At 48.4% G+C, this 24,624-nt stretch overlaps 1 protein-coding gene across 1 annotated transcript in view; it reads right to left on the reverse strand.

Annotated features, from left to right (window-relative positions):
- Positions 1 to 21,941: 21,941 nt before the first annotated feature.
- The window catches only part of LOC119954896 (thyrotropin-releasing hormone-degrading ectoenzyme-like), a 136,139-nt gene continuing 133,456 nt past the window's right edge, over positions 21,942 to 24,624 (reverse strand). Inside the window, exon 19 of the mRNA XM_038780529.1 lies at positions 21,942 to 22,247. Coding sequence (XP_038636457.1) covers positions 22,104 to 22,247 — 144 coding nt within the window. The 3' untranslated portion in view covers positions 21,942 to 22,103. The remainder of the gene's footprint in view (positions 22,248 to 24,624) is intronic.

A 24,624-nucleotide genomic window follows, 5' to 3' on the forward strand; every position in this document is an offset into this window, starting at 1 on the left:
CGATACACACAGAGGTGACACTACCACAGGAGGGCTTAGCTATAACAGGATTAACGGGAGAGTCGAACCCAAGTAGGAGAATTGTTAACAGTTTTAATAAACGTGTTAAAGCTATCTCCAAGTCTGAAACTTCCTTTGTCAGAGTGTGTTATAATATACACACAAGTATATGATGGTGCACAGACAGGCAGTGACTGACATACAGGATGACCAATGAACACACAGAACACAGCAGCCAATCACCAGACAGGACACGGCCACTATGAAGCCAGAGGGCACTAGTTTTCCCGCTCTCTTGGGGTGCAGCCTCTGAGACAGTCAGAGCCCGTGAGCAACAACTGGAAAACCCACCATGTGGTGGTAAGATAGTCTGGTCAGGTTAGCCTCAGGTCTCCAGTCAACTCAGCATAGTGTCAACTCACAGTTAAAGTATGTTTAATAGTTAAGAGTTCAATAAAATAGAACTTGCATTTCTCCAAGTGTTGGTAACCTGTCTCTCTCACTGCTATGGTAAACGCAGTCCTCGCAGACCCAGCATACCCAACACATCAGAGTGCACATCAAGGCAGCAGCTTAAGCTACGTCAAGAGCATAACAAAACAGCATTTCCTGAAGTTTACAAGTCCTCCCCCATGCATGTCTGCAAATGACACGAGAGTGAGGTTTGTTGGATCACCAGTCGATGCTGCAGTCTGTCCCTGTACAGGGTCAATGCGCCATGAGGCATGTCTCAAGATCCCCTTCAGTCATCAGCTGTTTGGTGCTATTTCCCACCTCAGTGTTGTCATCCCACCACCACGTGATAAGTGTGAGGGAGGGGAGCGGCCGTGTGTGATCTCCAACATCAGTTCAGAGTTGCCATCTTCACATAGAACTCAAGTCCAAACCCCGAGTTGAAGAAGATAAGAATGAGATGCTTGTTTTCGCACCGAGTTGGGCACGAGGCAGATCTTTGTCTGTTTTGACGACGAATTTATCCTGGAAAGGGTCGCTTGTCTGTCACCAGAGGTTGAGGGGTGCCAGCAATCTCTCCCACTCTTACTGCCTGATGCGACCATCAATTCACTCAAGACACGAGAGGAAGTAAACTGTGGCTTTAATCGACTTACAACTAAGCTTGCCTGCGACCAGAAGAACAGAGGGCAGACTCACAAGACCGGAGCACATTATACTTCTGGTAGTGGGAGGGTCCATGGGCAGAGCCATGGGCGGAGCCAAGGGTGGAAGCCCTGTACAAGCGCTTCGTCTCCCCCTGTGGGCAGAGCCGTGCAACGGCTCACAGACGGAGCCCACAGGGACACAGTGATACACAGTGTGAATTATGCATTATACACATTCCCCCCCCCGAATAAAATCAAGTTCGGCGGGGGTAACGGGTTTACAGATTGAGTCGGTCCGGTGGCCGAGTCGTCCGCTGGGATCGGCGGAGCACTGGGGTTGCAGCCGCTTCGAATGGCTTTGTGCTGATGGGCGGAGTGGATCTGAGGGTGGACTCTGGGGATGGTTCGTTCAGAGCTTCATTCCTGACCGGTGCGACGGGCGAAGGGGGACGCAGGAAACCTGTAGACGTGGGGGTGCAGGGCGTGGGGGGTCGGGTGGGGTGTTGGGTACCTCGGCGGTGGTGGTGGTGGTGGTGGATCCTGCAGGCGCCAGGTCCCGGAGGGAAACGGTGTCCTGATGGCCGTCGGGTTGTTCTATAAAGGCGTAGTGTGGGTTTGAGTGTAGAAATCGTAGCCTCTCTACCAGTGGGTCCATTTTATGTGTCCAGACATGCTTCCAGAGGAGAACCGGGCCCGGTATCCTCAACCAAGATGGAAGCGAAGCCCCCGTGGTAGTGCCCCTAGGGAAAACAAATAATCGCTTGTGAGGGGTCTCATTAGTGGCCATACACAGGAGGGACCTAATTGCATGGAGCGCGTCGGGGAGGACCTCCTGCCAGTGGGAGGTCGGGAGATTCCTGGACCGTAGGGTTTGTAGGACAGTCTTCCAGACCGTTGCGTTCTCCCTCTCCACCTGCCCGTTCCCCCTGGGGTTATAGCTGGTAGTCCTGCTCGAGGCGATGCCCATGTCGAGCAGGTACTGACGCAGCTCGTCGCTCATGAATGACGAACCCCTGTCACTGTGGACATAGTTAGGGAAACCGAACAGAGTGAAGACACTGTGCAGAGCTCTGATCACTGTATGGGAGGTCATATCGGGGCACGGGATGGCAAACGGAAAACGGGAGAATTTGTCTATGCTGTTGAGGAAGTACACATTGCGATTGGTCGAGGGGAGGGCCCCTTTGAAATCGATGCTCAGTCGTTCAAAAGGCCGGGAAGCCTTTACCAGGTGGGCCTTGTCTGGTCCATAGAAGTGCGGTTTACACTCCGCGCAAATCAGGCAATCCCTGGTGATAGCTTTTACCTCCTCGGTGGAGAAAGGCAGATTTCGGGCTTTGATGTAGTGGGCTAGCCGGGTGACCCCCGTGTGGCAGAAGTCATTGTGGATAGCCTGTAATTGGTCATCTTGCGCGCTAGCGCATGTGCCTTGGGACAAGGCATCTGGGGGCTCGTTGAGCTTCCCCGGACGGTATATGATGTTATAATTATAGGTGGAGTGTTCAATCCTCCACCTCAAGATTTTATCGTTTTTTATTTTGCCCCTTTGCGAGTTGTCGAACATGAAGGCAGCCGATCTCTGGTCGGTGATGAGGGTAAACCTGCTACCTGTGAGGTAGTGCCTCCAGTGCCGTATGGCTTCCACAATGGCTTGAGCTTCTTTTTCGACTGAGGAGTGTCAAAGTTCTGAAGCGGAGGGGGTTCGGGAGAAGAAAGCTACTGGTCTCCCTGCCTGGTTCAGAGTGGCAGCGAGAACGACCTCTGAGTCGTCGCTCTCCACCTGAAAGGGGACGGATTCATCCACCGCCCGCATGGTGGCTTTGGCGATGTCCTCCTTGATGTAAATGAAGGCCTGGTGAGCCTCGGCTGACAGTGGGAAGAGTGTGGTCTTAAATAGTGGGCGAGCTTTGTCCACATACTGGGGGACCCACTGGGCGTAATAGGAGAAAAATCCAAGGCACCTCTTGAGGGTCCTGGAACAGTGAGGGAGAGGGAGTTGTAAGAGGGGGTGCATACGGTCCGGGTCAGGCCCCAGGACTCCGTTTTCCACGACATAGCCGAGGATGGCTAGTCTGGTTGTGCGGAAAACGCATTTCTCCGTATTGTATGTGAGGTTGAGTTTCTGGGCGGTTTGGAGAAATCAGTGGAGGTTGGCGTCGTGGTCCTGCTGGTCATGGCCGCAGATGGTGGCATTATCCAAATGCGGAAACGTGGCCCGTAGCCCGTACTGGTCCAGCATTCGTCCATTGCTTGTTGGAACACCGAAACCCCATTTGTGACGCCAAAGGGTACCCAGAGGAAATGGAAGAGGCCTCGAACGCTGTGTAGTGGCAGATTGGGAGCTGGTGGTATGCAGACTTCAGATCCACCGTGGAGAAGATGCGGTACTGGGCGATCTGGTTGACCATGTCTGCAATCCGGGGGAGGGGGTACGCATCGAGGTGCATGAACTGGTTAATGGTCTGGCTGTAATCAACCACCATCCGGAACTTTTCCCCGGTCTTGACGACCACCACCTGAGCTCTCCAGGGGCTGTTACTGGCCTCTATGACTCCCTCACGTAGGAGCCGCTGGACTTCGGTTCTAATAAATATCCTGTCCTGCAGGCTATATCGCCTGCTGCGAGTGGCTACGGGTGTGCAGTTAGCAGTGAGATTAGCGAAGAGTGGAGGGGGGGTCGATTTTTAGAGTCACTAAGCTGCATATAGTGAGAGGGGGTAGGGGCCCACCGAAGCTGAGTGTTAGGCTTCTAAGGTTGCATTGAAAATCGAGCCCGAGTAGGAGGGGGGCGCCGAGGTCTGGGAGTACGTACAACTGGAAGTTAGAGTAGTTGCCGCCCTGTATTGTTAATGTCGCCCTTGTATTTGAACCGAGTGTGACCCCGAGGCGAGGGAGATAGTTTGCCATGCAGGGAAGATAGGGAGTGAACAGCGTCTTACCAGGTCTGGATGAACGAAGCTCTCAGTGCTTCCGGAGTCGATGAGGCACGGTGTCTTATATCCTTTGACCTGAACGGATATCATTGAGCTTCCGAGGTGCTTTGGCCGTGACTGGCCCAAAGTGACTGCGTTGAGTTGCGGGTAGTCGGTGGTTTGATCAGCAGTGCTGGAGTGGCCCCGTGATGACTGTCCGCGGAGGTCATAGTCGTCGATAACATCGGGTGATGGCCATGATGGTGGCCCCCGTTGATCGCACGTGGCAGGTGATGAAGAAGATGGCGTCCAAGATGGCCGCCCCCGTGGATCGCACGTGACGGGCGGCGAGGAAGATGGTGCCCAAGATGGCGGCCCCCATGACTCGCACATGGCTGGCCGCGTGGGGGAGGAATGCCAAGATGGCGACCCCCATGAGTCGCACATGTCGGGTGGAGTTGGAGTCGGCAGACACGCTGCAACATTGCGGGGTCTGCGGCCCTGCGAGTTGGGGGAGTGATAGTTAGAGGGTTTAGATTTAGACAGGCATACCTTAGCAAAATGTCCTTTTCGATCGCAGCTGCTGCAGGTCGCGTTGCGGGCCGGACAGTGCTGCTGTGGGTGTTGGGGCTGACCGCAGAAATGGCACGATGGCGCTCCATAGTGGGCGGGTGCCCGTGCGGCGCAGGCCCGAGGCAGTCTCTGGTCGGGGGTCCACGATGGGGTCGCGTGGTTGGCGGGGAACGTGTTCAAACTTTGAAACGTGACCTCCAGCGAGGTTGCTAGCGTTACAGTGTCCTCCAAATTCTGGGCCCCTTTCTCAAGGAGATGCTGGCGCACGTAGTTGGACCGGACCCCTGCAGCATACACATCAAGGACAACGGGTTCCATATGCTGGGAGGCAGTTACAGCCTGAAAGTTACATTCCCGTGCAAGGGCTTTTAGGTCACACAGGTAGTCCTCTAGCGACTGCGGGGCGCTGGCGACGGGTAGTGAAAATATGCTGCGCGTAAACTTCATTTACAGGCCGCACATATAGGCAGTCGAGTATAGCGAGGGCTTCGGTGTACGAGTCGGTACTATCGAGTTGCGTAGAGATGCGATGGCTCACCTGTGCGTGTAGGAGACTGAGTTTCTGCTCTTCAGTAGTAGTGGAGGTAGTCAACGCAGCCAGGTACGCCTTGAAGCACCGAAGCCAGTGTAAAAAGATTTCCTTCGCTTCTGCGGCCTGCGGGTCAAGTTCCAGTCGATCAGGTTTGAGGGCTGATTCCATGGTGGTTTTTTAAGTCGATTAAATTGATGCGACCATCAATTCACTCAAGACACGAGAGGAAGTAAACTGTGGCTTTAATCGACTTACAACTGAGCCTGCCTACGACCAGAAGAACTGAGGGCAGACTCACAAGACCGCAGCACTTTATACTTCCGGTAGTGGGAGGATCCATGGGTGGAGTCATGGGCGGAGCCAAGGGTGGAGCCCTGTAGATGCTCCTCATCTCCCCCTGTGGGCAGAGCCGTGCAACGGCTCACAGACAGGGCCCACAGGGACACAGTGATACACAGTGTGAATTATGCATTATACATTCACCACACTGCCTTCCATCGCTGTGCATTGGAATGATCTTGCAGGTTGATAATCAACCTGCTGACCACATTATGAATGCACCTTCCATGGCCATAAAGCACTGGGGTGAACTCAAACCCGGATCTCCTGGCTCAGAGGCAGGGAAACTACCCACTGCGCCACAAGACTGCCAGAAGAGAGATGAGTGTTTGTTAAAAGGGGCACCGTTTGAGGAGTCAGAACTGACTTTGTGCAGCAAAGGGGCACCCTTTCTGAGGTTTCAAGGTGAGAACCAGCTAGTTATAGAATCACCACTTTGACTTGATTTGATTTATTATTGTCACATATATTAGTATACAGTGAAAAATATTGTTCATGCTGTACAAACAATGCATACCGTACATAGGGAAGGAAGGAGAGACTGTAGAATATAATGTTACAGTTAGAGCAAGGTGTAGAGAAAAGATCAACTTAATACGAGGTAGGTCCATTCAAAAGTCTGATGGCAGTAGGGAAGAAGCTGTTCTTGAATCGGTTGGTACGTGACCTCAAGCTTTGGTATCTTTTTCCTGACGGAAGAAGGTGGAAGAGAGTCTGTCCGGGGTGTGTGGGGTCCTTAATTATGCTGGCTGCCTTTCCGAGGCATCAGGAATTGCCATACCGGCCTCCCTAAACAGGCGCCGGAATATGGTGACTAGGGGCTTTTCACAGTAACTTCATTTGAAGCCTACTTATGACAATAAGCATTGTTTAATTTCATTTTTCATTTCAATTCGAGACAGTAAATGGATGTGAGGCTGCTTTGCGTGATAGATTGGGCTACATTCACGACCTTTTGTAGTTTCCTGCGATCTTGGGCAGAGCAGGCTCCATACCAAGCCGTGATACATTCAGAAAGAATGCTTTCTCTGGTGCATCTGTAGAAGTTGGTGAGAGTCGTAGGTGGCATGCCAAATTTCCTTAGTCTTCTGAAAATGTAGTCGTTGATGGGCTTTCTTAACTATAGTGTTGACATGGGGGGACCAGGACAGGCTGTTGGTGATCTGGACACCTAAAAACTTGAAGCTCTCGACCCTCCCTTATGGGAAAGCAGCACGGTAGCATTGTGGATAGCACAATTGCTTCACAGCTCCAGGGTCTCAGGTTCGATTCCGGCTTGGGTCACTGTCTGTGCGGAGTCTGTACATCCTCCCCGTGTGAGCGTGGGTTTCCTCCGGGTGCTCTGGTTTCCTCCCACAGTCCAAAGATGTGCAGGTTAGGTGGTTTGGCCATGATAAATTGCCCTTAGTGACCAAAATTGCCCTTAGTGTTGGGTGGGGTTACAGGGTTATGGGGATAGGGTGGAGGTGTTGACATGGGTAGGGTGCTCTTTCCGAGAGCCGGTGTAGACTCGATGGGCCGAATGACCTCCTTCTGCACTGTGATTCTATGATAAAAGGAATTTGTGGAACGTCTAAGATTTTTTTTGGAGCAGCTTGTGACAGAGCCTACTAGGAACAGGCAATTCTGGATTTGGTGATGTGTAATGAGGCAGACTTCTTAGACGTTCCACAAATCCCTTTTCTTGGGATCCACTACTAACCTGATTTTCCCAGTCCACTTGCATATTGAGATCCCCTTTTTTATATGCCTTTTTTAGATGCCTTTTCTATCTCCTGATTTATTTTCTGCCCCACATCCTGACTACTGCTAGGTGACTTAGCAATGACCACAATATGATAGACTTTACCCTGCAGTTTGAGAGGGTGAAGCTGCAATAAGATGTAACGGTATTATAATTAAATAAGGGTAACTACAAAGACATGAGGGAGGAGCTGGCCAGAGTTGATTGGAAAAGGAGCCTAGCAGGGAAGACAGTGGAACAGCAATGGCATGAGTTTTTGGGGGTTATTAGGGAGGCACAACAGAAATTCATCCCAAGGAGGAGAAAACATGCTAAGGGAAGGACAAGACATGCATGGCTGATGAGGGAAGTCATGGACAGCATAAAAGCTAAAGAAGAAGCATACAAAATGGCGACGATTAGCGGGAAGGCAGAGGATTGGGAAGCCTTTAAAAGTGAGCAGAGGACAATTCAAAAAGCAATAAGCGGGGGAGAAGATGAAGAATGAGTGCAAGCTAGTTTGTGATATAAAGGAAGATAGGAAGAGTTTTTTTCAATATATTATAGGTAACAGAGAGGCAAAAATAGACATTGTACCACTGGAAAATATGGCTGGAGAAATAATAATAGGAAACAAAGAAATGGCAGATGAACTGAATAGTTACTTTGCATCAGTCTTCACGGTGGAAGACACCAATGGGATGCCAGAGCTCCAGGAGAACCAGGGGGCAGAGGTGAGTGCAGTGACCATTACTAAGGAGAAGGTTCTGGAGAAACTGAAAAGTCTAAAGGTGGATAAATCACCTGGACCAGATGGACTACACCCCAGGGTTCTAAAAGAGATAGCTGACGAGATTGGGGAAGCATTGGCGTGATCTTTCAGGAATCACTGGAGGCAGGAAGGGTCCCAGAGGACTGGAAAGCGGCTAATGTAACACCACTGTTTAAGAAGGGAGGGAGGCAGAAAATGGGAAATTATAGGCCGGTTAGCCTGACTTCGGTCATTGGTAAGATTTTAGAGTCCATTTTTAAAGATGAGATCACGGAGTACTTGGAAGTGCATGACAAAATAGGACACAATATACAATAATGATCTGGCAGAAGGAACTGAAGACACTGTTGCTAAGTTTGTAGATGATACAAAGATCTGTAGAGGGGCAGGTAGCATTGAGGAAGCCCATGGGCTGCAGAAGGACTTGGACAGGCTAGGAGAGTGCGCAAAGAAATGGCAGGTGGAATAAAATGTGGAAAAATGTGTGGTTATGCACTTTGGAAGGAGAAATGGAGGCATAGACTATTTTCTAAATGGGCAGATGCTTAGGAAATCAGAAGCACAAAGGGACTTGGGAGTCCTTGTTCACAATTCGCTTCAGGTTAACGTGCAGGTTCAGTTGACAGTTAGGAAGGCAAATGCAATGTTAGCATTCATGTCGAGAGGACTAGAATACAAGACCAGGGATGTACTTCTGAGGTTGTATAAGGCTCTGTTCAGACCCCATTTGAAGTATTGTGAGCCGTTTTGGGCCCCGTATCTAAGGAAGGCGGCATTGGCCTTGGAAAGGGTCCAGAGGAGGTTCAAATCCTGGAAAGAGACACTAGTCAGCTGTGTTAAACCCCTCAGATCCTAGAGCTGCAAGCCATTCAATCATTTCCCTTAATGGGCTGTGATTGACAGCTTCCACACAGACACAGCTGCAGCCTTGCTTCATTCATCTCCCTTCATGGCTGAGTAACTCTAAAGTTTACAAACATCAACCACTTCAAAGAGAGGTTAGTGCATTCCAATCACACTCCTTCACACAAATGATTTTCAAGTGCTCAGCTATAAATTGACAGCACTTAACCTTCTGAAGGGCAACAAGGGATGGGCAATAAATGCTGGCCTAACCAGCGATATGGCCCACATCCTGAAAATTATTTTTTTTTAAAAGCTCTTTGGCCCCTGTCCTGCTTCTTCCAGGGAGGTATATTGTGGATCTTCTCACTGGGTGGGCCATGTCTTATCGCGCGTAGTGGAGAAGGTCACGGTGTATCACCAATTGCCTCTGTGTGTACAGGCTTGTGTGTAGGTAGGTCCTCCAGGTGAGGATGAGCAAGGGAAGTGAGAGTTTGCTGGGAGGTTAGCTGCAGGGTGATGAGTGGTCTGGGTGTAACACACAGGTTGTAACAGAGAGCTGGTCAGGTTTCTTGGGCAGGTTACAGGACGGATGGGAGCAGGGGCGAGGTGGGCAGACACGGCTTGCTGACAGCTGGTGGCCCTGAGGGGTGGGCTAGCTGAAAGTACCAGTGGCAAGGCTTCTACTCCGAGAGGGGCTGTGTGCCAGGGAGTGTGCAGAGGCCATGGTGCTTGGAAGAATTAAAAAAACAACCTAGACTAGCTTCTGGCCATGTTTTTTCTCTTAAATAATAATAATAATCTTTATTGTCACAAGTAAGCTTACATTAACATGGCAATGAGGTTACTGTGAAAAGCCCCTAGTCACCACACTCTAGCGCCTGTTCGGGTACTCAGAGGGAGAATTCAGAATGTCCAAATTACCTAACAGCACATCTTTCTGGACTTGTGGGAGGAAACCAGAGCACCCGGAGGAAACCCACGCAGACACGAGGAGAACGTGCAGACTCCGCGCAGACAGTGACCCAAGCCGCAACTCGAACCTGGGACCCTGGCGCTGTGAAGCAACAGTGCTAACCACTGTGGTACTGTGCCGCCCAGATCACTTCAGTGTAGTGTCACATCCTTCTAAGATATCACAGACTGTTACAGTTAACCTGAATGGGACAAGCCAACCATTCTCCATCAAACTACAGTTGCAATCAAAAGTAAACTGTGATGACTTGCAAGAAATGGCATTTTGAAAAAGTCTATCGCTGTAAGATGTCAACCGCAGTTAAGATGGTACACTCTTTGATCCGAATCAGAAGATAGTAGATTCAAGAACCACTCCAGACACTTGAGCACAAAATCCATGGTGACACTCCAGTGTAGTACCAAGTGAGTGCTTTATTGTCAGAGATTCAATCTTTCAGGTGAATTGTTAACTCAATGTTGTACTCTCAGGTGAATATAAATGTTATATTTTAAGGGCAGCATGGTGGTACAATGGTTGGCATAGCTGCCTCACAGCGCCAGGGACCTGGGTTCAATTCCGGCCTTGGATGACTGCGGAGTCTGCACATTCTCCCTGTGTCTGCATGGGTTTCCTCCGGGTGCTCCGGTTTCCTCCCACAGTCCAAAGATGTGCAGGATAGGTGCATTAACCATGCTAAATTTCCCCTTTGTGTAAAATGCTGTGCAGGTTAGGTGAATTGGCCATGCTAAATTTCCCCTTTGTGTCCAATAATGTGCAGGTTAAGTGGGGTGATGGAGTTGCGGGGATAGATCAGGGCACCGCATAGGATTCTCTTTCAGAGGGTCGGAGCAGATCTGATTGGCCTTTCGGGGTCCTCTGATTCTAGAAGATCCCAATGACTCTATTCCGAAGAGGGGAGTTCTCTCCCATGTCCTGATCAACATTCCTCCCTCAATCAATATCTACATAGCAGATGATATGGTCAGCACCACATAGCTGTTTGTGGGGCACAGCTCTATACATTGCTGCTGCATTCCTACATTTACAACAGTGACTCCACTTCAGCAGTATATCATTGGTTGTAAACCCTTTGGGAAAGGCATTATGTAGCTGTTGTTAAATAGGAACCTTTTTACAAAAAAGCAAAACAAATTTGCATGAACGCCACACATTTTATCTATATTGAATAGAAATAAATGCAAGGATTTGTATGGAGTCTGACATTTCATCTGGATCTTGAAGTCCGAAAATCTTGCAAGCTTGATATTATTAACATTCAAATGTGATTTTTGCCTTGCAGAAGCCTCTCAGGTTTAATATAAAGGAAATCTGTAAACATCAGGGGCGAGATTCTCTCAGCCCACGCCGGGCCGGAGAGTCGCCGGGCCAGGCGCGTATCGTGCAACGCCGTTCTGCCGATTCTTCGGAGAGCAGAGAATTGCCGCCATTGGTGTTGTCGTGGTCGGCACGCCGCCAGTCTGGGGCCGCTCTACACGGTCCCCCGGGTGATTCTCCGCCTGGGATGGGCCGAGTGGCCGCAAAAAAAATCTGAGTCCAGCCGGTGCCATCTACGTGTGGTCTTACCCGGCGGGGCCTTGGCGTGCACCCTTCCGGGGGCGGCCTGGTGGTGGGAGGAGGAGGGTCCAAACCCTGAGGGGGCCTCCGCTGTTGCCTGGCCCACAATCGGGGCCTACCAATCGGCGGGCCAGCCTCTCGGCCAGGGAGCCTCTTTTGCTCTGCTCCAGCCCCTGTAGCCCTACGCCATGTTGCGCCGGGGCAGGTGCGGAGAAGGAGGCTACCGCGCATGCGCCCTTTCGCGCCAGTCGCAGCGCGCATGCGCAGACCCGCGGCGCCCATTTGACGCTGGTATCAGCAGCTGCAGCGGCGTGGGCCGCTCCGTGCCGTGCTGGCCTACTGAATGACTCAGAATCACTGCCCCTGGGGGCCTGTTGACACCATCATAAAAAGCGACAGCGTTTACGACAGTGTCAACACTTAGCCTCAGGATCAGAGAATCACGCCCCAGATGAATGCTGGATTTGTCACCTGCAAACTGAAACATCTGATAGAGAAGAGACAAGACGAGGGAAAGAGTTTTGCAAAAACAAAATCCCGAGGTATGTTATTTGAAGTATTTATCATTGCGAAAAGAGGAGTGCGAGCATAAATTTAAAGTTTTTCATGTTGAGCTCACTGATTTATTTTGCTAAAATTAGTGAAGACAGAGATTGCACCTTCTTAAAGTTTACTGAGAAATATTGGGCGGAATTCTCCACTCCCCACGCGGCGTGGGAGAATTTCGGGTGGGCCCCCCGACATTTTTCACGCCCCCTTGGCGCCCCCCGCGATTCTCCCCCCCACCCCCCGCTCGGAAGACTCGCCGCTCGCCCTTCTTTACGGCGAACGGCGATTCTCCGACCCCGATGGGCCGAGCGGTCGGCCATTCACGACCGTTTCATGACGGCGGCAAACATACCTGGTCACTACCATTGTGAAATGGGTGCCAGATGCCCGTTTGGGGCTTCTAGGGGGCCGTTTGGGGCAAGAGCACCACGACTGTGCTCGGGAGGGGACAGGCCCGCGATCGGTGCCCACCGATCATCGGGCCGGCGTCCAAATCGGACACACTATTTCCCCTCCGCCACCCCGCAAGATCAAGCTGCCACGCCTTGCGGGGCGGCTGAGGGGAAAGACGGCCACCTCGCATGCGCGGGTTTGTGCCGTCAACGTCATGACGTCAGCCGCGCAAACTCGGCCGAGTTCACGACGGCCTTCCCGATGTTTCCCGGGAGCAGAGAATTCCGCCCATTCAATCAAGCGAGCCCATAAATGATACAGATCAACCTGAATACATCAACTGTATATCAAGTTGGTAAGTTTAAAAATAAGGGGTCGCTTATTTAAGACAGAGTTTTTAAAAATAAGGAGCAATTTAGTGTGGCCAATCCACTTGCCTGCACATCTTCGGACTGTGGGGGTGAGACCCATGCAGACATGGGGAGAATGTGCAAACTCCACACAGACAGTGACCCGGGGCCAGGATTGAACCCGGGTCCTCGGCGCCATTAGCCAAAAGTGCTAACCACTGCGCCATTGTTCCACCCTAATTTAAGACAGATGAATTTATTTGCTCTCTGATGGTCGTGAGTCTCTTGAATTCTCTTCCTGAAAAGGCAACGGAAACAGTCTTCGAATATTTTAAGGCAGAGCTAGACAGATTCTTGATTAACAAGGGGCTGAAAGGTGATAGGGGTAGGCCGGAATGTGGAGTTGAGGTTGCAATCAGGTCATCTTTTTGAATGGTGGAGTAGCATTGTGGGGCCGAGTGGTCTACTCCAGCTCCTAATGTGCATGATCGTTTCTTCAAGGTCAGCAACATATGACTACTCAGGTCCCAGCTATTTCTGACCATGACGTTAACTACAGGGCTTTGTAGGCTGATGGGGTGCCCACCTAAAGCATACATGATTATTCTGTGTTTGTCAAATTTAGGGCCCTCTCATGCAGTGGGACCCTGATGCAGTTTTAACCAGAGCCTCATTGGGGAGGCCATAGCAGCTTTCCCTCTGTGTAGAAGCTGGTCTGAAGGCGGAAGAAGCCTTTTCTCTATGTCTGAAACGTTCCTTATGAGGTCAAAATCAGCAGGAGCATTCATCCAATCTTCATAAAGGAAGTCACAGCCTCACAAACTCCACTTCTTCCTTCCTGAATTATCTGGAAAAGCCAGTTTAAATGTTTTCAAATCCCAGTAAGTAAAAATCGATAAATTGGCACTAGAAATACTGAAGTTCCATTTTACGGTTTACAGGACCAGTTCAGACAAATTTACCTTCCTTTCCGAGTTTTCCTGTTTTTACCCTTTGGGATGGAAACAGGGATATATCTTCCAGCAGCAGCTCTTTACCCTCATCGGGACGATTCGAGGCGGGTGGGGGAATGTAAACGAGACCGGGCCGTTAAAATCATTGTGGTCAAGTGGATAATCAACTTACCAGAGCAAAATCTCACCACAAACCAATTCTGAATGAAAACCTGTTGCTTGATCTTGATCTGTCATGTGCCATGCCACAGAATATCGCTGTGAAATACATTACAAATCTGCCTGATGTCTGCATGCGCCTGTGTGGCAACGTTTCCCGCTTTGAATTGCAATGGCCACATTTATAATGGCCACTCATTATCCTGTAATTAGGCCTCAACTTCGTGTCTCCGGCTCGGTAATTTCTGCAGCAGAATGGGGACTGAATTGTACCAACACTGGTCCGATTATTTATCTCCCCCCCCCCCCCCCCACCCCCCCCACTCAACTCCACTTCATAGGAAGAAAAAATCTGTCTCACCTACACTTCCCCCACCTACCCACCCATCCCCATGTAATGCCACATAAGATTATGTATAGCTTTATAAGGGATCAGATGTATGTGATGCTCACAACAATTAGACTGACTAAATATTTGCAAGCTTGATTCCTCATCTTGATCTTTATGGATGAAGTTCACCCTTATTGGAGTTCAAAATGTAACCTGTTATACACCACACCCGCCACACTTCTCTGATAATTGTAGCCAACATTGATTTGACTCAAGATGCAAATCTTTTTCTTTACCTTTCAAGGCAGTTCTGAAGGCCACATCAGGTCAAGGCTCTTCCCAAGATATTTGCCATGCAATTGTATTTGTGCATCTTTAACTGATTAAGATAGCCTTTACTTCATAATGTCAACTGTGGCCTAATGGTGATTGATACAATGCTGGGAATTCACAGAAACATTGCAATTAAAATGTTCATTTGTTCTTTGTTTCACAGCTCTCAGCCCATCAAGTGCTTTAGCTTATTAATGACTAGTTTGATTATATTCTTTGTGCAATTTTGATCTCGATTTCAACTGTATGGCAATAAGTGTATCTTTGACAACAGAATGTATCAAATGGTAGTTAAATTCAATCTTAAGTTTGCTGTAGTTTGTAATTAATTTATTTATTGTCCCTATAAATGAATAACGCACAGGAAATATCATCTTGTTTTGTGTGTTGAAAAAACAATTGTTATGGACCAGGGTTTAGAGAACCCCAAAGTGTATCACGGAGTCCACCTGACCCACAACTTTTAATAGATTGTGGTTATGGGGAGCACACAGGTCTACCTCACAGGTGTAGTGAACAGAGTTAAAGTACTTTTAAACTAAAACAATGTTTATTTATGAAACCAGTTAATATTTCCTTGCAACATCCATAAGACAAAAAGAACCCTTTTTACAGAAAGACATCAGGTTTAACTTCACTATTGAGAACAGTTACCACGTTGATATTACCAAATGGACATTCATAAACGTGCAGAGATTCATCCACGTCTTGCTGTTACTGCAGCATCTCCAAACCTAAAACGAAACTAAACACACCCTCTAGCAAACAGCCTAAAGCGAAAGTAAAGCAGACAGACAGCCCAGCTCCACCCACACTCTGACATCACTGATAAACACCCATTCTTAAAGGTACATCCACTACAGATATTTTATAAACTCCCATTTCTGAAACACCCATTTCTTAAAGGTACTCTCACATGACACAATTAAAAGATATTGGGTTGAAATTCCAAGGGCCTCAACGTTGGGACACAAAACTGGGCAGAGTTGTGAGGAGGATGCAAGGAGGCTTCAATGTGATTTAGCCAAGTTGAATCAGTGGGTAAACAAATGGCAGATACAGTGCAACGTGGCTAAATGTGAAGTTGTACACTTTGGTGCAAAAAAACAAAAATAAGAGTATGATTTAAATGATGACATATTGGAAATTGTGGATGGACAAAGGGATCTCAGGGTACGGGCTGGAACATTTCGGGCTGAGATGAGGAAAAATGTCTTCACTCACAGGGTAGTGAACCTGTGGAATTCTCCACCAGAGAGAGCTGTGGAGGACAAGTCACTGAATGTATTCAAGAAAGAGATAGATGAGTTTTTACATTTTACTGGAATCAAGGGATATGGGCTTAAAGCGGGCATTGAGATAGAGATAGATTGAATGGCGGAGCAGGCTCAAAGGACAAAGTGACCTACTCCTGCTCTTAAGTTTCTTTCTTTCAATTCCAGCAATGCATAAGTCTACCTGCACCATTTTCTCCGAGATGGTTTATTAACACGCGGGTTTTGGTAGCCCTGTCAAATTAAGGACTGTGGGCAGGCTACATGTGCAAAAGGGCATCAGAGATCCCGAGACTCCAAGCGGTTGGTCACCGATCGGAAAAGGTTGGCGATGCCAGAGTAGGTGGGAGTACGTAAGGGTGGCTCAAGGTGGAGATGCCCTATTTAAACTTCTAAAATTGCTCAAAGTATGTGTTGCCGCAGCTGTCGGGCTATCATTGTGTAAAGGGGAATCCGCTCCACAAGATGGGCTGCCAATGTGGTCGTTGTTCAATAATGGTGGTTTCAGGAAGGGGGATTTAGAGGGAGTATCGATAGCCACCTTCCAGCTTATTGCCAGGACAGGACGCTGGCACTAATGATCTGGCAACTTACACATACAGAGTTGGTGATGGGGCGGGAGGGGGGGAGTTGTTGAGGGGGAGGAGGGTTGCTGCTCGATGGTGGCAAAATATCAGAGCTGGATTGCAACATGGTTCCAAATGAGGCTTTAATTGCCCTTATTGGCTGCCTGCAGCTTCCACGGAGCAGGCAATAAGGCCTGGCCCCAACCCATCCCAGGGAAAGGCCCCTGGAGGTAGAAATTTTTCCAGAAGATCTCCTGCACAGTTCCCCCTATTTCCACTCCCCCTCCCCCACCTTGCCTCCATGGGCCAGGAAAACACAGCCTAGTATTCTTGATTTTGAAAATAAATGACAAAGCAGAGTATCAAAATGAATTGACAAAACTAATATCCACCACACTAAATTATGTAGGGGCGTTCTTAATTGATTTTCTCTTCCCGTTCAAATTTGCTCATTTTTGACTTCTCTCTGCTGCTAGAAAATAAATCTAATTTGACAATATTGCATAGCTTCTTTCCATGCATTCCACTTTAATCAAAATGTCACTTTAGTTCTATCAGTCCAATATCTAACTAAAGCATCAGCAAATTTATTGAGTTTCACGGTCCAGGGCGGTTCAATACTTTGGGGTAGAAATTCGCTCAGGCCTTTTTTTATTCATTTACTGAGGGTGGGCATTGCTGGATAGGCCAGCATTTATTGCCCATCCCTGGTTGCCCTTCAGAAGATGATGGTGAGTTGCCTTCTTGAATAACTGCAGTCCCTGTGATGTAGGTCCCCTGTTGTCAGGAATTTGATCCAGCAACAGTGTTGGAACGGCGATATATTTCCAAGTCAGAATAGTGAGTGAGTTGGAGGCGAACCTCCAGGTGATGGGGTTCCCAAATATCTGCTGCTCTTCTCCTTCCAGATGGTAGTGGTCATGGGTTTGGAAGGTGCTGTCTAAGGAACCTTGGTGAGTTACTGCAGTGCATCTTGTAGATGATACACACGGTTGATACTGTTCATCGGCTGTGAGGGATTGAATAATTGTGTAAGGGGGAGCAATCAAACGGGTTGCTTTGTCCTGGATGATGTCAAGCTTATTCAGTGTTGTTGGAGGTGCACTCATCCAAGCAAGTGGAGAGTATTCCATTAAACTCCTGACTTGTACCTTGTAGATGACGGATAGGCTTTGGGGGGTCAGGAAGTGAGTTACTCGCCGTAGAATTCCTAGTCTTTGACCTGCTCTGGTAGCCACAGGATTAATGTGGCTAGTCCAGTTCAGTTCCTGATCAATGATAACCCCCAGCATGTTGATTGTGGGGAATTCAGCGATGGTAATCCCACTGAATGTCAAGGGTCAGTGGTTAGATCCTCTCTTGTAGGCGATGGTCATTGCCTGACACTTGTGTGGCACGAATGTTACTTGCCATTTGTCAGCCCAAGCCTGGATATTGTCCAGGTCTTGCTACAGTTGAGCGTGAATTGTGTCATTATCTGAGGCGTCGCAAATGGTGCTGAACATTGTGCAGTCATCTGCAAACGTCCTCACTTATGATTGAAGGGAGGTCATTAATGAAGCAACTGAAGATGTTTAGGCCTAGGATACTACCCTGAGAAACTCCTGCAATGATGTCCTGGAGCTGAGATGTTTGTCCTCCAACCACCACAATCATCTTCCTTTGTGCCTATTATGACTCTAACCAGCAGAGAGTTTTCCCCCTGATTCCCATTGACTCTAGTTTTCCCATAGTTCCCTGATGCCATACTCGGTCAATTGCTGCCTTGATGTTAAGGGCAGTCACTCACACCACACCTCTGGCATTCTTTTGTCCATGTTTGAACCAAGGCTGTAATGTAGTCAGGAGCTGAGTGACCCCGACAGAACTCAAACTGAGCATCCATGAGCAGGGTATTGCCGAGTAAGTACCACTTGATCGCACTGTTGATGACTCCTTCTATCACTTAGCTGATGATGGAGAATAGACTGATAGGGCAGTAATTGGCTGGGTTGGATTTATCCATTTGTGTACAGGACACACCTGGGCAATTTTTCACATTTCCGGGTAGATACCAGTGTTGTAGCTGTACTGGAACAGGTTGGCTAGGGGTGCGGCAAGATCTGGAGCACAAGTCTTCAGTACAAATGCCGGAATACTGTCAGGGCCCATAGCCTTTGCAGTATCCAGTGCCTACAGCCATTTCTTGATATCGTATTGGCTGAAGACTGACATCTGTGATGCTGTGGACCTCCAGAGGAGACTGAGGTGGATCATCCACTCAGCACTTCTAGCTAAAGATTATTGTGAATGCTTCAGCTTTGTCCTTTGCACAGATTTGCTGGCCTCATCCATCACTGAGGATGAGGATATTTATGGAGCCACTTCCTCCAGTGAGTTGTTAATTGTCCATCACCATTCACAGCTGGATGCAGAGCTTGGATCTGATGCATCCATTGTGGAAACACTTAGTTCTGTCCATTACTTGCTGCTTATACTGTTTGATATAAGCATCTCATGGGACCATTCTGCAGTTAGATCATGGGCCTGATTAGCATGGTCTGCGCGTGGCATCGCTGCCTTAGAGTACCCACAGATAGGTCATGGATTGAAGATGCCAAAATCTCAGACTGCTTGCCTTGCTAGCAGCGGCCCGCAGTTACATCCCAAGAGAGGAGTCGGAATGGGTGACAGTGAAGGATCAGGTCAGAGTGAGATGACCTTGCTGAGTGCAGAATCATTTGTTTCACCTAGCTACACAGGAAGGTTGAAAAAAATGTTTTACTAAGCGGGGCAGGTTGCCTGACAACATAGCAATGATGCAAACACACACACAGATCTTGAGAGAGCTGGGTCACTGCGAATTTAGTCAACATTGCACATATTTCACATTCAATAAAATGAGCAGTATGTACCTGTTGGTAGTTGCTTAGCCAGCTAGTTCTAAGCAGAGTGAATGAATGTGGCCACAAAAGATTTTGTGGTGATATGCATCACTGGAGATACACAAGTGGTTAATATAAGTACACGTAGACTAGCTAGACACTAGAAGGAGCACCAGAGACATGACACACAGACACTCAACCAATAGGTCAGTAAGATAGGACACGACCAATGGGCATTCACGATACACACAGAGGTGACACTACCACAGGGGGGCATTTCACCAACCCATATATTAAGGACACAGCACACATGATCTTCCTCTTTCCAGTGGAGACACTTAGTGAGTACAGGCACAGAGTTGATTCAACATCACACCCACCACATGGATTGTAGCAGACTGGTTCGTCAGTCTGAGTAGCTATAGAAGGATTAACAGCAGAGGCGAATCCGAGTAGGAGAGTTGTAAATAGTTTAATAAACGTGTTGAACTTATATCCACGTCTGAACCTTCCTTTGTCAGAGTGAACATCAAGGAAGCAGCTTATGTTACGTCAAGAGCATAACAAGACAGATTTCAGCATCTTTCAGTTCGGGAAAGCAACTGGTGAGAAATTTCACTGTCTGTTTTTTACATTTTTGTTTATTAAGTTTGAACAGCAACAAAACGAATAACAATATGGAAAATAGCTGATGGTACAGCAGTAATTCAATAAACCTACATCTGGAAGAGAAAGAGAACAGAAAGGGAAAAGAAATGAGAGGCAGGATGAGGGAGAAGAAAAAGTTTTTTTTTTAAATAGATTTTTAAAAATTCGACCTCGTCCCAAAATGAAAGGTTAACACCCAAGATGTTGGGCGCGATCCAGCGGCCACGCTGCACCAGGAAAGTAGCTCGCCATGGCGCAGAATGGCTGATGAAAACTGGGAGACACCACTCCCGGAATCTACCCGGCTCACCACGCCTCGCAAGATCCAACACAATCTCGCGATACGTTGCAATATAAATCCCTTTTTGGTAAATCTGCATATTAGAGTGAGGCAGCGAGTCTCACTCCAATGTGCAGATTCCCGAGGTACCTAAGGCTTTGGGATTTATCCCCTTTGCTCAGGGACCTTGGGCAAGCACTGTTTACCATTGGTCCCCACAAACAGGAACCAGACGGGACAGCACTTGTGGGGGTCTCCCAGGCGATTGGAGGCCCAGATCTGGGTGGTGTTCTGATACTGCTGGTGCCACCTGGGCACCTTGGCACTGCCAACTGGAATGGGCGCTGCCAGGGTGTCAGGTTGACGGTGACAAGCTGCCATTTTTCTGAGCGCATGAAATTGGGTTGAGGATGCCCAGTGTGGGTGTTGGGGGGGGGGGGGGTTGCAGAGGGGGCCGGGGACCCTTTGACAGTGCATTTGGGCTGTGCAGGAGCTCTGGAATCGTTTTGGGGGTCTCGGAGATCGGGATGCCATTTAAAAATGGTGTCCCGATCTCTCGTTACACTGGGGAGTTCTGGCAAGCAGAGCTCCCCGCTGTACAACATGGGGCAAAGTGGAGATTGGCCTCCCCCTTCAGGCCCCTTATACAACCTGAGTCGTGTTGGATAGCTATGTGTTTCTCGGCTTTGCGAGCACCGGGAAACACGCGGCTAAACGCGCTCGCCTGGGGACTTAGTTCCTTTTTGGAAGAATTGCGCCCGATATGTTAGTCGGCCCTTTCTCTCTTTGGATGCTGACAGACCTGCTGTTTTTTTTCAGCACATTTGTATTTTTCCCCTTCCAATTTCTAGCATTTTCAGTTTTTTCTTATTCCCACCCCTCGTACTGTCCAATAATTCTATCTGGGGATTCGCAGATATGCATATTGAGCCAAAACATGACAAGCCTGAGCGAGAATGGGGTCAACAATACGTTTCGGCTCATCGGGCAGGATTTCCAGGCCCTTCCCGCCGGCGAGATCGTCCTGACTGGCCAAAGGCAGCCCACCCCCACCAACCGCTTCGGGTTCCCCGGCTGCAAGATGGGTGAGCCACATAATATGCCGTAAACATCGGTGGGGCTGGAAGGTCCCACTGGCAGCCAATGGGGAGCCCCCTCTGCCACTGGATAACACACTGCAGGGGGGAGAGGAGGGAGCAGAAATCCCGCCCATTGTCAAGGCTTACCCATAAGTAATGGTGACGGGAGGGAAGTTGTGAAGGAGGCACTTTTGTGCGGAAAGGTGAACCAGCATGAAGAGTGGCGAGACGAAAAAAAGGAATTTTCAAACAAACTTAGGCAGTCACGCATCAGGTTACTGTACAAAATTTTATTAGACTTAAAATGCCATATTTTGATTTAAAATACATATGCTATAGGTTTTCATTTAGAAAATCTACAATATTAATAACATGAAATGGGCTCAATTAAAATTTTCTTTTTAGTTATCAGTGTTCTGCAGAATGCTTCTCAAATTGTATTGTTGGTAAAAAGAAAAATTGAGTTTAACTTCCAATTATCATGCTTTTAAGAACACGTGTGTATTTCTGTCGGCTGCAAAAATTGATTCCAGGGTCCAATTATGCACATTGATTGTCCACAACAGTCATTGTGCTTTAAAACATTTGCATAAGATTACTATTTGTCGGAACAAGAGCGATGCAAATACACGGAAATTTAAAATTTTGAAAGCTAGCATGCTGGAATACAGAAGGGATAAAGTAATCATGCATAGAATTACATCTCGATTCATACCTTTTTTCACTGACTGTTAATAACATGCACTAGATGTAGAAACATTCTTTGTCCCATAAAGCCATGTCCAATTTTTAAAGCATATCTTGTTTTTTTTTAGAATCCCCCCCCGCCACCCCCCTCCAACCACCCCACCCAAAGAAGGAATATATTTTGCAGAAAAATAACCAGTGCAAAATCTGCTGTGCGGTGTTCTTCCCCGTCTCACAATAGTAGAGAATTCTTAAATTGTACAAATGCATCAAAGTACTTCATGCTATAAATATTTCGAAGTGTTACAAACTAACTGTTAAGGGATTTCCTGAGCCATTGGAACAGCTCTTCCTCGAGGAGACCGTGCCATCGAACGTTTGCTTCCACAATTTCAACGGCTTGTGCGAACAAGGCGTCTGTTCCCTCTCCGAGGTTCTTTATAAACTCCTTCAGCTGTAGAAGAGAAATAATTTTACAAGTAGCTTGGGATTGAAAAATGCTTGCTGTCCGATTGAAGAGCGCAGCTTGTGATGATGTCTTTTACGGACCACGCACGTTAAATAAAAAGCACCTGTCATTTTACCTGTCATTTTGTTTATAGCTTGCCTAGTTATTATGAGCTGTGCTTATTTGAGTTCTGGATCAGGTTTTTTCAGACGATCTGGGGTCCAGATCGGAGGCAGGCGGGCGGACATGCAACTTTGCATCATCGGCCTCTGTGCTGGTTCAGAGCTATGATCCCAAACTCCAAGACATTTTTAATGTGAGGGTGGTCCAGGGTCAGGTCAGCTTCCTGTCGATTCCCAATGGGAATTCCAGCCAATTACTCAGGCCACTGGGATTTTGAGTTGCCGAGGTGGGGCGCCACACATAGGCCCACGTTGGCCTGGACCATTCTTAGGGCAACATGGTGGGCTCAGGGTGGGCAGTATGGGGGTTGGGTGGGGGTTGAATCGGGGGGGGGGGTGCATTGAGGGGAGGTGGGCAATCACAAAAGAACACACTCATCAGAAACCCGTAAGAGCTGCCGGGCCAGCCCCCGCGGCCCCTGGCCACCCCAGGAAAAGAGAATCATGGTTTTAGTGAATCTGTAATCTTTTATATCTGAGCAAGCAAGTCAAATCTATTTAGTTGTAGTTTAGATAAATTAGCTTTGTTCAAAATTAGCTTGATGTTCTTTGTGAGACACACTGCAATTCAAAGCCATCCTCATTCAGAAAGCAACGAACATCACAAGCCCTTCTACAGCCTTTTCTTAAGCAATTCTTTTAAGGACCATGCTTAGTCCACTCCACACCTAGTAGAAATAACATGCCACTCTCAGTCATCTATACCTGAAAACTGCAAACGCTGACCTTTCAACTTGTCTGTGACCTCAATTTATATTTGTAGACAGTACTGCCCCTCCTCCCCAGAACAAGTGGGCTAGCTGGTCATCCATTTACAGGGATGCTTAACAACTGCACCAATAGGGCAGGTGAGATGCCCGTATTGCCAACTGTAGACAATACAATTAGCTGGCGGCAATTGAAAATTCAGCCGGGGCCGAAAGGACTTCGCCAGCCGGCGTAAGTCCGCGCATGCGCCGGAGTGTCAGCGGCTGCTGACGTCATACCGGCGCATGCGCATGGGGAGGGGGTCATGGTGGAGGCAGAAAAAGAGTGCCCCCACAGCACAGGCCCCCCGCCAATCGGTGGGCCCCGATCGCGGGCCAGGCCACCGTGGGGGCACCGTGGGGGCACCCCCCCCCCCCAGGGCCAGATCGCCCCCCACAGCCCTCCAGATCCCGCCAATCAGGTAGGTGGTTTAAACCACGCCGGCGGGAGAGGCCTGTCAGCAGCGGGACTTCGGCCCATCGCGGGGGCACTCTTTTTCTTCCGCCTTCGCCATGGCCGAGGCAGAAGAGGCCCCTTCCCAGGCGCGGGCCTCACCCCTCAATGTGAGATCTAAGAAGGCAGGAGGTTGGTAACACCAGGCTGCAGTTGGCTGGGCTGAAGTAGTGTTCTAGTGTTCTGCTCGGTGTGACCGAAGAGTTGAAGTTGTGCTTGTAAGTTAGTGCGATGCAGATTCATAAATCCAGGAGAATGGAGTCTCGGGAGATCAGGTTGAAACACTGTGAGGTTGGCCATCATTGAGGCCATCTGCGTTGGGCCTATTTTGTGAGAGAATTCCAAGATGAGATCTTTAAAGGCAAAGACTGCAATCTCATTCAGTGAGAGTTTCCATTAGATTGGTTGACTTGTTTATTCACATCTGGGGGGATGTAGTCAAGAAATCCATGGCATCTATCTTGGTCACATCTGTGCAGTGTTGTGTATTCGACCACAGGTTGCCTGGTAACTCACATTTAGCTCCTATTAACACTGAATGTTAAAGTAGCGTATATATATATATACCAAGTTGTTTTATCTTTCTAACCCTGCATAATGAAGATAAGTTTTGTTATTTTAAAACGCATGGAATCTTGTGGCTTCATTCTCTTAGCAAGTGTCTACTTTAAACAAAACATTATTGGTCCCTAACTGGATTGTACTAACAAGTTAGGGGTCTGGCCCAGGAACATAACCACATGAAGACCTGGATTAAGGCTAAATAATTTAAGCCCAACAATAGGGGCTGTTTAGCACAGGGCTAAATTGCTGGCTTTGAAAGCAGACCAAGGCAGGCCAGCAGCACGGTTCAATTCCCGTATCAGCCTCCCCAAACAGGCGCCGGAATGTGGCGTCTAGGGGCTTTTCACAGTAACTTCATTTGAAGCCTACTTGTGACAATAAGCAATTTTCATTTCATTTGGAAAGAAGCTGAGCAAGGCCACATGGTGAGATAGCCA

This window comes from Scyliorhinus canicula, chromosome 20, assembly GCF_902713615.1.
Source record: "Scyliorhinus canicula chromosome 20, sScyCan1.1, whole genome shotgun sequence".
NCBI classification, from domain to species: domain Eukaryota; kingdom Metazoa; phylum Chordata; class Chondrichthyes; order Carcharhiniformes; family Scyliorhinidae; genus Scyliorhinus; species Scyliorhinus canicula.